This window comes from Hyperolius riggenbachi, chromosome 5 (genome assembly GCF_040937935.1).
Source record: "Hyperolius riggenbachi isolate aHypRig1 chromosome 5, aHypRig1.pri, whole genome shotgun sequence".
NCBI lineage: Eukaryota > Metazoa > Chordata > Amphibia > Anura > Hyperoliidae > Hyperolius > Hyperolius riggenbachi.
Genome location: NC_090650.1, coordinates 136,446,475 through 136,466,520, shown reverse-complemented (window position 1 = coordinate 136,466,520; position 20,046 = coordinate 136,446,475). Strand labels below are relative to the sequence as shown.

At 43.6% G+C, this 20,046-nt stretch overlaps 1 protein-coding gene across 2 annotated transcripts in view; it reads left to right on the top strand.

The window, feature by feature from the left end:
* Positions 1-20,046, top strand: part of LOC137518440 (transmembrane channel-like protein 2) — a 229,023-nt gene that overhangs the window by 39,556 nt on the left and 169,421 nt on the right. Inside the window, exon 3 of one of the 2 annotated variants that reach the window (XM_068236302.1) lies at positions 18,820-18,910. The exons of the other annotated variant lie outside the window; for it this stretch is intronic. Coding sequence (XP_068092403.1) covers positions 18,820-18,910 — 91 coding nt within the window. The remainder of the gene's footprint in view (positions 1-18,819; positions 18,911-20,046) is intronic. 2 annotated transcript variants of the gene reach the window in all.

Sequence of the window (20,046 nt, the reverse complement as noted above, 5' to 3'; positions counted from 1 at the left end):
AATGTCTCCTATAATGCTGTCACTTACAGTAGGCAGTAGAAATCTGACAGAAGTGACAGGTTTTGGACTAGTCCATCTCTTCATAGGGGATTCTCAGTAGGGCTTTTATTCTTTATAAAGATATTCCCAAAAAAGGATTTAAATAATGATACTGGCCAGCTTCCCTGCTCGCTGCACAGTTTTTTGGCAGTTTGACAGAGCAACTGCCCTTCACTAAGTGCTTTTTAAAATAAATAAATACCTGAGAATCAGCTATCTTCTGTCAGATTTCTACTACCTACTGTAAGTGACAGCAACATAGGAGAAAAGTAATTTGTGGCTCATTTTACTCTGGGAGAAATGTACTTCTTATTTGTATATGTTTGCACATATTTTACATTTTACAGTTTCTCGCTGTAGTGCCCCTTTAAAGTGGACCCAAATTAACAATACAAGATTTCAGAAATAAAATCTATTTTCTAAATTATAATAATAAATAGCAGCCTTTTTTTAGCTGCCTGATGACAAATATAAAATATTTTACATTTATTGGAGGAACCCCTCCCTTCCTTTCATATTGCCGGGACAGAATCCGGCAGACTGGTGGAGTAGCGTCTGGCAAAGGAGGAATTGCTAATGGCTGCCACCTGTATAACCCTAGCTCTGAAAAGAGAAGGGTGAAAAGCATGCACTGAAATTCTCATAGGCTTGAAGGAGAGTTTATTTATCTTAGTATGTGTCAGAGTAGTGCAACCAAATATTTTGAATTAAAAAAAATTTGGGTTTGGGTCCACTTTAAAGGACACCTGAAGTGAGAGATATAAGAGATATATGTAGGCTGCCGTATTTATTTCCTTTTAAATTATATCAGTTGCCTGCCAGTCCTGCTGATCTATTTGGCTGCAGAAGAGTCTGAATCACACATCGGACATACAGTAAATATGTGGCTAATGCCTTTAGACTTTACTCCAATAGGAACAGCTACTCAGGTGGTTTACACTAGAAACAAGCACAGTAAAAACTTCTACATCGTGATATTCCTATACATAAAAAGTGGTTAAAGTGGCTGTTAAGTTTGCAACCTTCACAGGGCCTAGTCTTTTTGGCACCCCCCCCCCTTCCATTCAAATGAAAGGAGTTTCCATTGCCACACCAAAAGGTCACTCATGTTAAGAAGCTTAAAATATTGTTGCATACACCCCTTGTGGCATGTTCTAAAGCAACACATTAGGTTGTGTAATTTTGACATAGTTTTCTTAGTGCTGTGCCTTTGAGCATGAAGTTTTTCTACAGGTGGTGGAAGTGAGATTTTAGTAAGCTTGGGGGTTCTTTTAGATTTTCATGGGTAGTTTTGTGCAATAGGGGTTAGGCCCGGTTCACACTTGCGTTAGAGTGGCAAACGGATCCGTGAAAACGGATCTGATCACCGGTCGATCGGATCAGTTTTCACTCCGTTGCGACTCCGTTTCCATTCTGTTGCACAACTCCTCAGACCCCCACCCCTAAAGTGTATTTTTCTATTTAGAATGGTCTATTTCTTCACTAGTGTGAAGAAACGTTCAGTTCTCTCATTATCCCCAATGCAGTGCTTCAGCTTCGATTTCTGTTTCGCTGGGCTCAGCGGTCCGGAAGCATTGGTGCTGCAGGAAACTTGCATTCCGTTCAGCGGATCGTGTGGAACTGAACCGTTTGAACAGACGGATGTGAACGGGTCCATAGGTTAACATTGGATCCATTTGCATCCGTTAGCATCTGTTCCGATCCGCAAACGGAAGGTTATTTAACGCCAGCGTGAACTGGGCCTTATGCTGTTTTTGGGGAAGAGAGGCAATAAAATTGAGTACCAAAGGGGAAGCTTGGGGGGGAGGGGGGGGGCAAATGTTAGGTTTTAAGAAGGATAACTCTTAGACAAAACAAATAACATTTGTATATATATTGCACTTTTCTCCTGGCAGACTCAGACTTGAGCTGCAGCCACTAGGGCATGCTTGGTATGCAGTAGCAATGTTAGTGAGTCTTGCCCATGGACTCCTTACTGAATAGGTGCTGGCCTACTGAAAAGGAAGAACCGAGATTCAAACCCAGGTTGCCCCTGTCAGAGGCAGAGCCCTTAACCAGTATACTATCTAGCCACTCTGCGCTACAACTTCCTGGAAAAAAAACGATTGCAAGATGTGGTCCACCTCTATCCAACTTTGGGAAGTCATCCAACTTAAAGAGAACCTGAACTAAAAATAAAAAGTCAAAATAACCATACACAGGTCATACTTACCTCCTGTGTATTCTACTCTTCAATCTTTTTCTCCTCTCCTGCGTCCCATTTGTCCACTGTGATCAATGGATTTCTCCGTCCTCCATTTTAAAAATGGTCATTACCCCATAACAGCTTCCTGGTCAGCACACTGTTCAATAGTAATATCATCCACTTGAGCCATAGGGAAACATGGAAATTACCTTGCACATTCAGTTGTAACTGACAGTTGCTGATATATAACTGACAGCAACTGGTATATTTCAGTTCTGACAACATATTGTCAGAACTGGAAGGGATCACTGTAAGGAGAAAATGGTGAGCTTCTGAGAGGAACTGACAGTGAGGTTAGTATGTAGTGTTCATTTACAGCTACGTCATGTGTTTATTTTAAATAATTTTACTCACTTCAGGTTCCCTTTAAGCTTTACATGTATTATATTGGGCAATAAGCTATGCATTTTTATTGCTATGTTGGATATGATAGTCTGTTCATCTGTACAAATCTCTTTGTTTTTAATTATACACAAACATAAGGAATGAAGATGTAAACTATTTCATGAAGCACCTCAAGCTAACAATTTCTTTTAGCTGACAAGTTTATAATCACAATTCCTCTGTGGTTCTATACCATTAACACTCAGGGCTCTTTCACATTAGGGCAGATTTTCTGCGTTTCAACGCAAAGGGTAAAGTTTGCGTTACCCAAGGTGAAATGAAAGTCCATAGACTTTCATTTTAGCTTTCACATATAACGCAACCTTTTTGTGCGTTGCGTTACACTGCACCCAGGCGCAGTTTTTCGGCCGACGCTAGCTTTATGCGTTACAATGTTAGTCAATGTTTTTAATCCGTTAACGCAGGCAATCAGTCCCAGAATGCAACAGAGGAACAATGTAGAAAGTTGAAAACTAAAAGAAAAAAAAAATTACCTGCGTTTTTCTATGTGCTGTAACGCATTGAAAACGGATTAAAAACGCACACTCACTGCAGTGCAACGCATTAAAACGCATTAAAACGCATACAACAAAACGTATGCTCTGAGCGTTCTCCAACGCAAGCTCTGATGTGAAAGAGCCCTTTAAGGGAAAAAAGTATCCAACCTGTAATCTCTATATTTTTATACCACTTGACCTTTTTAAGACATAAGATTTATGTACGCTTATATTTTATGTACAGTGAGTTTGTTAGATTGATAGAGCTATCATAACCTTTTGTAATTGTTTAATTTGATCTCTCTTAAATGCCTATACTGTTGTTTAACACCCTTCAAGACCCCTCATCTCATGGCTCTTCTCTCACATATGCTCACATTTGGAATTCTGGGGTTGTCCTTATAACTCCATTTGTCTGACTGTCCAGCTGAATGGTTGGTACAATCCAGTCAGTCACCATATAACAAAATTACATAAACACCACTTTTAAGCTGAGGCAGCCTTGTTTTATGCAAATATGTAACACTGTGGCATTCCGCTTACTAAACTATAGAATGTGAAACCCACAGCTTGGCCTAGAAACATCAAGAATGCTTTTCTGCATAAAATGAATTAAGTGATAGCTGATAAGTACTGAGTGTTGTGTAGTAACCATGAAATAATATTCTTGAAAGAATGTTAAATTGTGAGTGAGTCATAATAGATGTAACAAATAAAGAAAGAAATGGGTTGTATAGTGCTTGATAATAAGAGATGTGATAACATTTCATGAGAATAAAGATTTCATTGGGTTCCAGGTTTAAAACGATGTATGCAAAGAAAATTTCTTTTTGTTGCTCCCTTTACACAGTAGTTAAAGCGGACCTGAACTCAGAACGACCTCTCTGCTCTAACAGCATAATAACCTTTAGAGAAAAATATGTCTTTGTTACAGCTGATACAAATCCTGCAATAAATCTGCAGTGTGTCTGCTTTCTGCAGACATAGGGTTAACATCCTGTGTTTACAAATTAGCTGCTCTGCCGAGTCAGCCAGCTGACACAGCTGAGAGATCAAATTACACTGTGATTAGTCACAGATGAGGAGGAATCAGACTAAGGGATCGTTTCCATATGCGCGATTTTAGCCGCGTTTTTTAAACACAATCACAGGGACATCAGAAAGAGCATAGACTGCAATGTCTGATGTTTCCATACATGTGCTGCGATTCACCACCTAACTGCAGCGCATGGTTGCATGCATTTCGGCATGATTGCCCAGAGATCCCAGTCATTATAAATAAATGGGATTGCAAACGCCTCTTGTGGAATCACGGGACGCCCGGCCACCTGCATTGCAAGTGGAAATGAGCCCTAAACTCTCTAATTACATACAGGTTGCATTTCTCTATGTTTTCCTTCTGTCCTGTGCAAAGGTTCAGGTCCACTTTAATAACTGCCACCAAACCAAAAAGCAGTCAATGAAAAGAACTGCCATTCTAGAGAAGCTCACTTTAAATCTGTAGATCGACTCTAAAACCTGAGACCTGATATTCAACAAGCTTCTTTTACTGCTATCTAGACACAGATCCAGTTACCTGCTTTAATTAAAGGCATGTAGAAAAGTAATACTGCTATCACAGTTACCCAGAGTTGTACAATCTCTGAGACACTCACATGTTTATAACTGAACCAGAGAACAAGACTCTCTCATCTCAATGTCCACGATATCAAATCATGTAACTGTTGTATTATAATAAGAGTACAATGTCCAAATAATTGAATTGAAAGGATTCTCTAGTGAAGTGCAGGTCATAGATGTCACATGAGCATGGTAATGTAGTGAAGCAGTTCAACGTTGTTTTACAAAATGCATGCATATGGAATGCATAAGTAAATGAAAAAGGAATATATTGAAACTGCAGAGGCCAAATGTAATTTAAATTCAGCAGTCCACAACCAGCAAGACACTAGAAAGTTATTGTAAAGCAATCCTTATTGGATGTTAATACATACGCCCATTTAAATGATATGCAATACCACCATTCTGTTTTGGGCTCTCTCAGCTTTGTATCAAGCATATACAGTATATGAAAGTCCATCAAATGGCACGTCATGTAAAAACTGCCAGCAGTGAGCTATAGGTATGTGGACTTCTGTATACCCAGCAACTATTCATGCTTATGCCTTGGAAAGTACACTGATTTCTGTTCACCCTGTTACAGTATACATTTAAATGTGTGTATGTATTATCTTGGGTTAAGGAGTCCTTTGCTGATACCTTCTAGGGCAGACATGTCCAACTTCCGTTCTTGAGGGCCATATCCATGCCAGTGTTTAGAATCGATTGAGAAATGGCGAAATGTGTTCTACTTGATGAACCACACCTTTTCTGATTCAGTCTTATCAATTAATTTGAGCTGTGCCAAAAATGTGTGCGGACCTCTGCCCTTGAGGGGCAGACTAGTACATCCCTGTTCTAGGGTGTTGCTAGTAGTGATGTTGACTTTACACTGTTGTATGTGAATATATTTCACTTCTGCAAACTCTATATATCTTCGCGTACGAGATGAATCGGCGCCGGTAGACTTGGGTGCAGGATACAGCTGGTGTATGGCTGATCCTGCTGCCGCACAACTCCCGGCCGTGTTAATTAATATTCCCCCTCCAGGCTGCCATGGATAGTGGGGCATGATGTAATTCGGCTTCCAGCTATTCGGCGCCGTCTTCTGACAGCGCCGAAGTTACACTCTGTGCACTGCTGTAGCCGTAATTCCTATTACGGCCTATAGTGGCGCTGGCTGTGCGCAATTCTCCTGTGCTGAATTCTTAGTGTTTGATATCTTCTCCACATGAATTGTACTTGTGATAGGGTATGAATTGGCGCTAGTCTACTTTAGGGGACCCACCGCAAATCCCCATAGACACTTTCAGCTGGGCTGCAAAACGGAAAAAAATGGCTTCCGTTTGCTTGTTGAAACTCCCACAAGCCTTATATCCCCGGGTAGCTACGCATGTCCTCTAACGAATTTTGCGGGTTTCGGTAAAAAAAAAGTTTGAACTGACTGTGTAGGAGCCGCGGAATGACCGCAATTTCGGGTCCGTCGGCCATCTTGGTTCTGCTCTGCAGGTCGTTTCTTCCTCCTCATTGGAGGGATTGTTAGGTGGGGGCGTGCCAGCTAACAAACCCTCCAATGAGGAGGAAGAAAGAGACCTGCACAGCAGAATTAAGATAGCTGACGGAACCGAGATTTAGGCCGTTCGGTGGCTCCTACACGGCCAATTTAAACTTTCTGTTACCGAAAACCTCCCAATTCGTTACAGGGCATGCTTACCTATCCATGGGTATAAGGCTTGTGGGGGTTTCAACAAGCAAACGGAAGCCATTTGTTCCGTTTTGCAGCCCAGCTGAAAGTGTCTATGGGGATTTGCGGTGGGTCCCCTAAAGTAGACTAGCGCCATGAATTGTACTTGTGATAGGGTAGTGATCACAACTGTATATAATTTTCCTTCTTCCTCCAACATACACCATAATGTCACCCACAGACAGGAAGACATGCAGGAACTATCAACCACTTTCTGAGCATTTTAGCAACTGTTTTATATATTAACTAGTAAAAAATCCTGGCCATTAAAAAATGAGCGTTTGGCTACAGGCGCTCCCCCCACCCAGCAATGTGAGCACAGATGCGCCCTGCTCACCTGTCCTCCACCGCTGTCTGTAGAATATGCACACAGGGAGATGTTGCTTTCCTGGCAGTTGGAAAAAGCTGTTATTTCCCACAATGCAATGAGGTTCACAGACAGCAAACTGCCATGTCTGGAAGCAGTGACCCACACACACAGGGACAGGACGCAGAGACCCAGGGGCTTTATTATATAGGATATAAATGCTTAGCCCAATATGTTTATATCTGTAGAGAGGGATGGGAAACAGACATGCAACTATAAGATTGTGTTGTATTAGCAGCCTGATTTCATATTACTTTCTAGTTAACCACTTCCCGACCGCCGTATCGACAAATGGAGGCCGGGAAGTGGACGCCGCAAGGACCGCCGCATTGACAAAATGCGGCGGTCCTTGTATGGGCATGGGCGGAGCGATCGCGTCATCCGTGACGCGATCCTCCGCCGGGAGTCGGAAGCCCGGCATTTTGCCTCTGCTCGCCGGCCACTAAGCAGCACCGGCGAGCGGAGGAATCCGCGATTGGAGCCAATCAGAAAGTATAAGGCACTTTGTTAGGTAAACAAAGTGCCTTATACGTGCTTCCTCCTCGCCTCGTGGTCTCATTATTGCCGAGACCACTAGCGAGGAGGAAGCACTTGTGAGTATTACGTATACACTGTATTTTTTGCCCTCAGCCTCCCTGATCACCCACCCCGGCCTTCCTACCCCCCCTGATCACCCCAGCAGACCCCTGCCCAGCCCCCTTGCACCCCTGTAAAACCCCCACCCCCCCACCTGCCACTAACTAGCGACGCTGCCCCTTAGTTTAGGTCCCTAACTGCCTCCTAGTCACCCCTGATCCCCCCCCCTACCTTTAGATCACCCCCAGACCCCATCCCAGACTACCCCCCTGTATACTGTATACAACTGTATACAGCTACCTTACCCCCTGACCCCCCTCTGATCCCCCTCTGATCACCTGTCTATCACCTGTCCATCACCCCTCAGCACCCCCACCCATCAGAGCAGACCCTAACTGCCCCGCGGGGGTAACCGATCACCTGCCCAGGCCCTCGATTGCCCTCATACCCCCCTCCTGATTACATCCCCTGCTCTTTGTTTACATCTGTCCTCCCCAGCAATCACTAACTGATCTGCGATCAGTAAACCCCCTGTGTCTGCCTCTCATCAGATCAGGACTCAGTCTGTCCCGTGCGGGCTCCTGATCAACCCCTCACCCCCTCAAATCGCCCTCAGACCCCCCCCCCCTAATCACCGTCCAAGTGCATTGTATTTGACTGTGCTGTGATTGTATTGATTGTGCTGCGCTTGTATTCGATTGTGCTGCGATTGTATTTAATTGTCCCGTGATCTGCTTCGATTGTCCCATGATTGTTTGATTGCCTCTGAGACCCCACTTCCCACCAACCCCCACCCCACCACCACCCCCACCCCCAATCACCTTCCGAGTGCATCAGATTTGATTGTGCTGCGCTTGTATTCGATTGTGCTGCGATTGTATTTGATTGTCCCGTGATCTGCTTCGATTGTCCCGTGATTGTTTGATTGCCTCTGAGACCCCACTTCCCACCAACCCCCACCCCACCACCACCCCCCATCACCTTCCGAGTGCATCAGATTTGATTGTGCTGCGCTTGTATTCGATTGTGCTGCGATTGTATTTGATTGTCCCGTGATCGGCTTCGATTGTCCCGTGATTGTTTGATTGCCTCTGAGACCCCACTTCCCGCCACACCCAACCCCACCCTCCCCCCCACCACACCCAACCCCACTCTCCCCCCCACCACCTCCAACCACCACCTTCCGAGTGCTTCGATTGTCCCGTGATTGTTTGATTGCCTCTGAGACCCCACTTCCCACCAACCCCCACCCCACCACCACCCCCCATCACCTTCCGAGTGCATCAGATTTGATTGTGCTGCGCTTGTATTCGATTGTGCTGTAATTGTATTTGATTGTCCCGTGATTGTTTGATTGCCTCTGAGACCCCACTTCCCACCAACCCCCACCCCACCACCACCCCCACCCCCATCACCTTCCGAGTGCATCAGATTTGATTGTGCTGCGCTTGTATTCGATTGTGCTGCGATTGTATTTGATTGTCCCGTGATCTGCTTCGATTGTCCCGTGATTGTTTGATTGCCTCTGAGACCCCACTTCCCACCAACCCCCACCCCACCACCACCCCCCATCACCTTCCGAGTGCATCAGATTTGATTGTGCTGCGCTTGTATTCGATTGTGCTGCGATTGTATTTGATTGTCCCGTGATCGGCTTCGATTGTCCCGTGATTGTTTGATTGCCTCTGAGACCCCACTTCCCACCACACCCAACCCCACCCTCCCCCCCACCACACCCAATAGTACCCATAGACTCCCAGAGGTGCTGGCACAACCAGATTGGCAATCCCCTGATTCCGCCGCACCCGTAGTGCCCCCTTTCACCGCCCAGTCTGGAGTCCAGGTGGCGACAGCTCATCTAGGAACGGCCCTAGACTTTTTGCAGCTGTTCATCACTCAGGTTCTCTTGGACTTAATTGTGGTTGAGACCAACCGTAAAGCCACACAATTCATCACCGAGCACCCGGAGAGCATGTATGCCCAGCCTTTCGGGTGGAAACAAGTCCAAGTTTCCGACATTAAAATCTTTTTGGCCCTTATCCTTCACTTGGGACTAATGAAACAGAATGTATTGCGGTCGTATTGGTCTACGAACCCAGTACATCATGTTCCCTTGTACCCTGCTGCCATGTCCAGGACACGATTTGAGTCCATCCTGCGCTTCCTGCACTTCAACGACGACGAAACCTGTCATGAAAGGGGCCACCCTGCTTATGAACGGCTCCACAAAATTCGGCCCCTCATAGACCACCTGTCATCAACATTTGCAGATGCTTATATCCCTGAACAGCACATCTGCGTAGACGAGTCCCTCTTACGCTTTACCGGGTGCCTTGGCATCAAACAGTACATCCCAAGCAAGCGCGCCCGGTATGGGGTGAAACTGTATAAGCTCTGTGAAAGGGCCACAGGCTATACATGTCGTTTTAGGGTCTATGAGGGAAAAGAATCAAAATTGGAGCCGGTCGGATGCCCTGACTACTAACCGGGGGAGCAGTGGAAAGGTTGTGTGGGACTTGGTGTCACCCTTGTTCCAGAAGGGGTATTATCTTTTTGTGGACAATTATTACACAAGTGTGGCCCTCTTTCAGCACTTAAAGTTAGAAGGAATCCGATGCTGTGGCACTGCGCGGCCTAGTCGCTAGGGCTTCCCCCAACGGCTCGTTACCACCAGACTTGAACGGGGGCAGAGGGCCGCCTTGCGTACTGAAGACCTGCTCGCGGTGAAATGGAGGGACAAGAGGGACGTTTACTTTCTATCCACCATTCACACAGACACGACAGTCCAAATTCAGCGGGCAACTAAGGTCATTGAAAAGCCCCTTGTCGTCCACGAATATATAGTGTCAACACGGGAGGGGTGGACTTCAATGACCAGAGGTTAGCGCCCTATTTAATTACCCGGAAAACAAGACGCTGGTATAAGAAAGTGTCTTTTTATCTGATTCAATTGGCAGTTTATAACAGCTTTGTTCTCTACAGTAAGGCTGGGAGAACTGGATCTTTCCTTCAATTTCAGGAACAGATCATTCTGGACATCCTGTATCCAGGAGGTGCCAGGCCCCCCCACCCCCCCCACCCCCAGATCCAACTAGCCGACTGCATGGTAGGCATTACGCCTATCAGATTCCGTGTGCCCCAGGTCAACGCATCCGAAGAAAACGTTGTCGTGTCTGCAGCAGGACTGGAAGAAGGAATGACACCAGTTTTTATTGTCCCTGCTGTCCTGACCAGCCTGGCCTATGCGTAGGGGAGTGCTTTGAGAGGTACCACGAGCAGGTACACTATTAGAACCTAGGGAACTCCAGACATAGGAGTAGGCACACACTCAGTGGTCTTTCGCACATTGTCCCAGGTGGAGGAGAGGTGAGCTTGAAAACCAAAAAAACGGGTAAGCATAAAAGTCGGAAGAAGGATCGGTTTCCATGCTTGATATTGCTGATCTGTCCTGGGTTGGCGATATAAGAAGGCATGTTTGAATTTCCCTTGAGTGTGGACACCCCCGGTTTATATGTGATTAATGCCACACAGAGTCATCTCTATTGGCAGGCATATTGCTGTATCCTACAGGCATAATGCTGTATACTAAAGTTCTGAGGCCCAGTCACATAAGTTGGTGGCTCACCCTGAGTGCAGGGTGGCACGGGGTGTCTCTCTCCTGAGGTTATCACTGCCATTGATGTGGAGGAAGATCTGCCATTGATGTGGAGCAAGGTATGTTTACCGTTCATTTTTCCTTTCAGCCCAGAGTGCATTACTTGTATACCCAATATAAGGAGTATAGCAGAAACTCCTAATACTGGCCATACATGTAATGATTGCAGAGACCCTAAAATGCCAGGACAGACTCCACAAATGACCCCATTTTGGAAAGAGCACACCCTAAAGTATTATGTGAGGTGCACGGTGAGTTCATAAAAGATTTTAGTTTTTGTCACAAGTTAGCAGAATTATTTTTTTTTTTAACAAAGTGTCATTTTCCGTTAACTTGTGACAAAAAATAAAATTTTCAATGACCTCACCATTCCCCTCATGGAATACCTTGTTGTGTATTCTTTCCAAAATGGGGTCATTTGTGGGGTTTGTTAACTGTCCTGGCAAGTGGGCGGGGTGCTAAATTTTAAGCACCCCGGTAAAGCCTAAAGGTATTTATTGGACTCTGGGCCCCTTAGCGCAGTTAGGGTGCAAAAAAGTGCCACACATGTGGTATCACCATACTCGGGAGAAGTAGTACAATGTGTTTTGGGGTGAATTTTTACACATACCCATGCTGGGTGGGAGAAATACCTCTGTAAATGACAATCTTTTGATTTTTTTTACACACAATTGTCCATTTACAGAGTTATTTCTCCCACCCAGCATGGGTATGTGTAAAAACACACCCCAAAACACATTGTACTACTTCTCCTGAGTACGGCGATGCCACATGTGTGGCACTTTTTTGCACCCTAACTGCGCTAAAGGGCCCAAAGTCCAATGAGTACCTTTAGGATTTCACAGGTCATTTTGAGAAATTTTGTTTCAAGACTACTCCTCACGGTTTAGGGCCCCTAAAATGCCAGGGCAGTATAGGAACCCCACAAATGACTCCATTTTAGAAAGAAGACACCCCAAGGTATTCCGTTAGTAGTATGGCGAGTTCATAGAAGATTTTATTTTTTGTCACAAGTTAGCGGAAATTGATTTTTATTGTTTTTTTTCACAAAGTGTCATTTTCCGCTAACTTGTGACAAAAAATAAAATCTTCTATGAACTCACCATACTCCTAACGGAATACCTTGGGGTGTCTTCTTTCTAAAATGGGGTCATTTGTGGGGTTCCTATACTGCCCTGGCATTTTAGGGCCCTAAACCGTGAGGAGTAGTCTTGAAACGAAATTTCTCAAAATGACCTGTGAAATCCTAAAGGTACTCATTGGACTTTGGGCCCCTTTAGCGCAGTTAGGGTGCAAAAAAGTGCCACACATGTGGTATTGTCGTACTCGGGAGAAGTAGTATAATGTGTTTTGAGGTGTATTCTTACACATACCCATGCTGGGTGGGAGAAATACCTCTGTAAATGACAATCTTTTGATTTTTTTACACACAATTGTCCATTTACAGAGTTATTTCTCCCACCCAGCATGGGTATGTGTAAAAATACACCCCAAAACACATTGTACTACTTCTCCCGAGTACGGCGATACCACATGTGTGGCACTTTTTTGCACCCTAACTGCGCTAAAGGGCCCAAAGTCCAATGAGTACCTTTAGGATTTCACAGGTCATTTTGAGAAATTTTGTTTCAAGACTACTCCTCGCGGTTTAGGGCCCCTAAAATGCCAGGGCAGTATAGGAACCCCACAAATGACTCCATTTTAGAAAGAAGACACCCCAAGGTATTCTGTTAGTAGTATGGCGAGTTCATAGAAGATTTTATTTTTTGTCACAAGTTAGCGGAAATTGATTTTTGATTGGTTTTGTTCACAAAGTGTCATTTTCTGCTAACTTGTGACAAAAAATAAAATCTTCTATGAACTCACAATACTCCTAACGGAATACCTTGGGGTGTCTTCTTTCTAAAATGGGGTCATTTGTGGGGTTCCTATACTGCCCTGGCATTTTAGGGGCCCTAAACCGTGAGGAGTAGTCTTGAAACGAAATTTCTCAAAATGACCTGTGAAATCCTAAAGGGGCCCAAAGTCCAATGAGTATTGGACTTTGGGCCCCTTTAGCGCAGTTAGGGTGCAAAAAAGTGCCACACATGTGGTATTGCCGTACTCGGGAGAAGTAGTATAATGTGTTTTGGGGTGTATTTTTACACATACCCATGCTGGGTGGGAGAAATACCTCTGTAAATGGACAATTGTGTGTAAAAAAAATTAAAAAATTGTCATTTACAGAGATATTTCTCCCACCCAGCATCGGTATGTGTAAAAATACACCCAAAAACACATTATACTACTTCTACTGAGTACGGCAATACCACATGCATGGCACTTTTTTGCAGCCTAACTGCGCTAAGGGGTCCAAAGTCCAATGAGCACCTTTAGGCTTTACAGGGGTGCTTACAATTTAGCACCCCCCAAAATGCGAGGACAGTAAACACACACCACAAATGACCCCATTTTGGAAAGTAGACACTTCAAGGTATTTAGAGAGGGGCATGGTGAGTCCGTGGCAGATTTCATTTTTTTTGTCGCAAGTTAGAAGAAATGGAAACTTTTTTTTTTTTGTCACAAAGTGTCATTTTCCGCTTACTTGTGACAAAAAATAATATCTTCTATGAACTCACTATGCCTCTCAGTGAATAGTTTGGGATGTCTTCTTTCCAAAATGGGGTCATTTGGGGGGTATTTATACTATCCTGGAATTCTAGCCCCTCATGAAACATGACAGGGGGTCTGAAAAGTCAGAGATGCTTGAAAATGGGAAAATTCACTTTTTGCACCATAGTTTGTAAACGCTATAACTTTTACCCAAACCAATAAATATACGCTGAATGGGTTTTTTTTATCAAAAACATGTTTGTCCACATTTTTCGCACTGCATGTATACAGAAATTTTACTTTATTTGAAAAATGTCAGCACAGACATTTAAATTTTTTTTTGCCAAAATTCATGTCTTTTTTGATGAATATAATAAAAAGTAAAAATCGCAGGAGCAATCAAATAGCACCAAAAGAAAGCTTTATTAGTGACAAGAAAAGGAGCCAAAATTCATTTAGGTGGTAGGTTGTATGAGCGAGCAATAAACCGTGAAAGCTGCAGTGGTCTGAATGGAAAAAAAGTGGCCGGTCCTTAAGGCGTGTAAAGCCCTAGGTCCTCAAGTGGTTAATACAGTGTATGTAGTATGTCCAGTCCCACTGCATGCAATTGTTCATTGCACTATGATATGTATCTAGCATTGACTACTCCCTGCTCGCAGCTCTAGCCTAGATGTGTGGAACCTTCTTTCAGTCTTGAGGCCAAAACTGTTTGAGACTGAATTTTGATTACTTACAAGGAACTCATAAAATAATCACTGTTTCGTTAAAGCCTGCATTAAAAGGCCAATAACACAAAAAAAAAATATATATATATGTGTGTGTGCATACTTATAAGATGTACATTTGTCCCAGAGTAAAATGTACTATAAAAAAACTTTAACCCTATGTTGCTGTCACTTAGGCTAGTTTTCCCACTCTGGGCAAAAGCTGTCCAATTTAAAGAATGGACCACAATGGACGAATTGACATTTCTTTCGCTGGATTCCATATAAAGCATAGGTTATGCTTAGATACCTTTCGACACGTTTATCCTGTTAGGTGTCATAGATAGCATGCAATCTATGAAATGTCTGATGCAATGGACACAACAGAAGTAATCTGGATAAGAGGGTCCTGCCATGGATGGGGAAAGTGGGTTCGTTGTCAATGTTCACAGCAAAAACCCATCGTAGTAAAAACCTAGCCTTAGAGTAGATAATAAAGATCTGACAGGTTTTGGACTAGTCCATCTCCTCATGAGTTTTTTTTCCAGGGTTTTCTTTATTTATAAAAACACTCCCTGGACAGCAATTTCTTAGTCCAATTGTCCAAATAGTTTGTAAGCAACTAGGTCAGTGGGCAGACATCTTTGTATACAGAAGGTTCCTTCCATGGAGTGCTATAATAAAGAAAATACTGAGAATCTCCTCATTAGGAGATGAACTAGTCTAAAACCTGTCAGATCTGTCAGATTTTTACTACTTACCCTAAAGGTGTGTCCATACGACACATACAGTATAAACTCTGTGCAATGCAGGACAATAAGAGACTGCTAGGTACACACGTTAAGTTTTTTTTCGTTCAATAGATGCGTTCGATTGATAATTTCCATCAGGTCTGATATTACTTTCGATCGTTTCACTGGTCGATTTCTCATAGAAGTGAATGGAAATTGATAAGAAAAGATAAGAGAATTGAGCGGGAAATGGAGTTGAAAACCGAATTGAAAATCGATTGAATGGCAGAATCGACCAAAAAAACATAACGTGTCTACCTCACATTGCAGTATATGCAGTGGGTCTTCATTTATCACTTGTTATTACATTGGGCACATACAACCTCTGCACTATTTAGCGCTTGTGTGCAATGACATTTAAATGAACTTGAAGGCATTTTACATCTCCTGGTCTGTGAACAATGATTCTTCCTAGCAGAATTAAACCATTTTATTACATGTACAGAAAACGCTGTGTACTTATTTCTTGGCTATCTCACGGATAAAATTAATGCATGAGTTTGACAGCTATATAATAGAGGAGTTTAAAGGACCGCTATCGCAAAAAAATGTTTTAATTTCAAATACATGTGAGTAAAATGAGCCATAAATTACTTTTCTCCTATAATTCTAGAAAAGGCAGAGCAGTCAACAGATTACAATCACATCATAGGGTTAAATAAAGCTAACATAAGAAAATGTGCATTTATATTCAATGTCCCTTTATGGTCAGTCTAGAACTGTAGCCAGAAGTCCATAAATAATTTCAGCAATGCAGCATGTTTGTATCACATCAAATCCAGTTTTCAGCAAGTAAAAAACTCCTAGGGCTCAAAGAAAGTCGTCCATAGCGTAATTCCATTTATTTAATATCACATGTAAAAGTAGTGCACTTACATTAGGCCAGATAAAATGCTCACATAAAATCAATTCCAAAGGATCCTCCAGTGTCTCATCAGCTCCTCAGGCACTGCCCTACTAGTTTCGTCTATTGACTCATCAGGGGCTTGATGTGATACAAACACGCTGCATTGCTGGTCTGTTACGGGTCGGCCCTTGCATCTGGTGAGCGCCCTGTGTGTCTGTGTGGTGGGGACACACTGGGTGACACAGTCGGTTAATGGGGGCACTGGTGGCAACATGTTAGGAACGGGGCAGCTGCGGGGAACAGCGCCGCCGCAGCTGCCTCCATGCCGCCACCCGTCCTCCCGGCGTCTGGGACGCCGACGACGGAGCGTGTGTTTAGCAGGGGGGTCACCGTCTCGCGCGGGCGCGCGCACAGATGGGACCTTTATGCGGGGAGGAAGCCGATCAGCTGACCTACTGGTCAGCTGATTGCAGAGGAGACTTATGGCCCCCAGGATTGGCTGTTCACAGGGGGGCGTGCCAGTGAGGTCTCCTCTGCTTCTTAAGCCTCCGGGCTTCAGTCTGGCGCTGTCTGTTGTCGTGAATACTCTGCGTGTTAGTGCTCAGACCTTAGACTAGATCCCAGGTGTTGATGCTAAGGATTTCACACCTAGTCTAGGATATTGCTACCTTGTTACTGTTTATTTGATTAAGACTAGTTCCCGGGTGTTAATGCCAAGGACTTCACACCTAGACTAGGATATTGTATTATATTGATCTCCTGTGTATGACTCTTAGCTATTCCCCCTGACTCTGATCCTGCTTTCCGTTCTTGTACCTTTGCCTATCTGCCTTGTTGTTGCTGAACCTTTGCCTGATTACCGACTACTCTTCTGTCTCACGATTCTGTACCGATACTTACCTCTCTGTTGCTGAACCTCTGCCTGATTACCGATTATTCTCCTGTCTCACGATTCTGTACTGAAACTTACCTCTCTGTTGCCGAAACTTGCCCGTCAGACCATTCTACTCACCAGTGGGCCCTCGCCACTGGTGAGGTGCTAGCTTCACCAGCGCCTCTGGTGAAGTTATTATTTGTGCAGTCCTGGTTGTGTCTCCTAGGCTGCAACACAGTCTGACTCACCTGCTCCAAGGGTGATCACTCGGCTGCAGTACAGTCTGACTCGCCTGTTCCCAGTTAATCACTAGTTCGGTACTAGTTGTATTTCATAGGCTGTAGTACCGTCTGAGTCACCCGCTCCTCGGGTGATCACTTGGCTGCAGTACTTCCTGAATCACCCGCTCCACGGGAGATTCGCCCTTTTCGATATTGTTTTCTCCAGCCTGCTGGAGCTTGTACTCTAGTGCACATTCAGTGTACTGATAGTACCTCACCAGCCCCTCTGGTGAGGTCTCATTAAACTATTTAAGTTACGGTTGCACCTAATCACTGCACACTCAGCTCTTTGTCTGCTATACTGGTATTATTGGTGATTCTGCAGATCACACATAATCAGGTATAGCGTCTGCATTATTGGTGATTCTGCAGATCACCACATAATCAGACATCTGTGCTACGACACAAGACCATTACACAACATAAGTTATTTGATTAGACGGTATCACACTATTGCTGTTTGTTTACTTGCTATTACACATGTATGGATCCCTGAGGAACTTGGTGGAACAAACACAGGTAATTTGCTGGCAAGGCCAAAAACGCTGTTTTGCTGATCTGAAAGGATTGGCTGATTTATCCGGTAAGCGTATACTGTTACCACATTATTACCTAATGCAAGTTTATGGAGACTACGTGCTGAAACGGGTCTGAATGGAGGAGCTGTGTTGAAATGATTTATGGTCTTCTGGCTATAGTTCTAGACTGACCATAAAGGGACATTGAATATAAATGCACATTTTCTTATGTTAGCTTTATTTAACCCTATGATGTGATTGTAATCTGTTGAGCACTCTGCCTTTTCTAGAATTATACAATTTTAAGTGTAGCACACACTGTGACGCATTAAGCGACCCAGAACGATATTGAGGTGCTGGCTAAGGGGTGTTTACCAGGGTAGTTGTTAAGTGAAGAGCGCACGGCTGCTATTTTAATTTTGTTAAATTTACTTTTCTCCTATGTTGCTGTCACTTACAGTAAGTAATAGAAATCTGACAGAACTAACCGGATCGAAATTTTATTGATCGAGCTGTTAATCAGCTGTCATTTTGGCTGCTTTTGATTGATTGTGGATTAAATTTACTGTTTCTGACCATGCACTTTACCATCAATCTCATTACAATTTTGATTTAAATAAAATCTACTCAATATTGCTACTAATATGTAGAATTTTGCTTAATTTCTGCTTGATCTACATAATATTTTTTGATTAAAAAAAAGATTGTTCTATTGATTGAGCAAAACCCAATGAATTTGGGGTGCAGCCATTCAGTTATTTTCGGTTTGTGTCTGCATTTCGTGTTTGCCAAACTTTGATTTTTTTTTGTAGATTTAAATTAGTGAGTAGAGTGATCCCCATATTTGTTGAAAAACGTACTGAATGTTTAGTTAGCTTAAGGGCTTTTACAAAATTTGCAGCTAATGCATGGACATAAACATTTGCAATGCTACAAATTACGGATTCTATTCCTATTTAAGTATTAAGCTAATCGCACTTCATGTCATTCTAATGATATTTTAAAACAAAGTCACAAGAAATATCATAACATCCTAATGTTTAATTTGTCTTCTTAAAGTATTGTTACTAAAATACATAAACTAACCTTTATCCTCTTTTACATAGGGATGCCCAAAAATTTGTGGAAAAATTTGAAGGTGCATTGGGAAAAGGAAAGGGAAAGAAATTTTATGCATACAAAGTCATGATGTTAAAGGTATGAAAAATGGATAAATGCCTGTTTTGCCAAATGCTATATACTGTATAAGCTATAGAGATGTAGTGAACGGTTCGCCGGCGAACGGTTCCAGGCGAACTTTGGTGGTTCGTGTTCGCCTGCACCAGGGGAACTTTTGCGGAAGTTCGATTCGCCCCATAATGCACTATGAGGGTCAACTTTGACCCTCTGCATCACAGTCAGCAGGCACATTGTAGCCATTCAGGCTACACTAAGCCCTGGAGCCATTAGCCTCACTTGTGTGCCTGCTAGAGACAGACTAGGGACAGCTGCTGCAGACTTGTTCTTCTAGGGACAGATTAGTTAGGTTCTTGGCTGCTTAGTTTGCTCCTGGCTGATTATTATTGCTTTTATAGCACCCTTCAACAGCTCTTTTCAGAGCTCATCCTGTACTTTTTTTTTTTTCTGTGTGTCAAACTGACACTTTTGTTGCATGCACAGCCTTGCTAATTGATAGTGTGTGTGCCACTGCAAGCAGCCCAGCACATTCAGTGACTACCTGTGTGTGTGACAGGGAGCTGCACATTGTACTACCTGTTGTGTTTACTTAACCCACCTCATCACTGCATATACCTAGCTTTGTGTTGAGTGAACCGTAGCTCACTGCATCTAACTACCTGTTGTGTTGAGTGAACCCACCTCACTGCATCTAAGTACCTTTACTGTTCAGTGAACCCAGCTCACTGCATCTAACTACCTGTTGTGTTGAGTGAACCCACCTCACTGCATCTAAGTACCTTTACTGTTCAGTGAACCTAGCTCACTGCATCTAACTACCTGTTGTGTTCAGTGAACCCAGCTCACTGCATCTAAGTACCTTTACTGTTCAGTGAACCCACCTCGCTGCATCTAACTACCTTTACTGTTCAGTGAACCCACCTCACTGCATATAACTACCTGTTGTGTTGAGTGAACCCAGCTCACTGCATATATCTAGCATCCCCCCGAGACAGACAGTAGTCTCACAGCATCTCTGCCTGCAGGCCGCTTGCCTTCTCCGCCACCACCAACAGGGTCCAGGACTCTAGGCGGATTCCATTCCAGCCCCTGAATGAGTCATTGCGATGAAACGCGTAGGGCGGAGCCAGGCAGCACGCTGACATTCCGGAAGCACA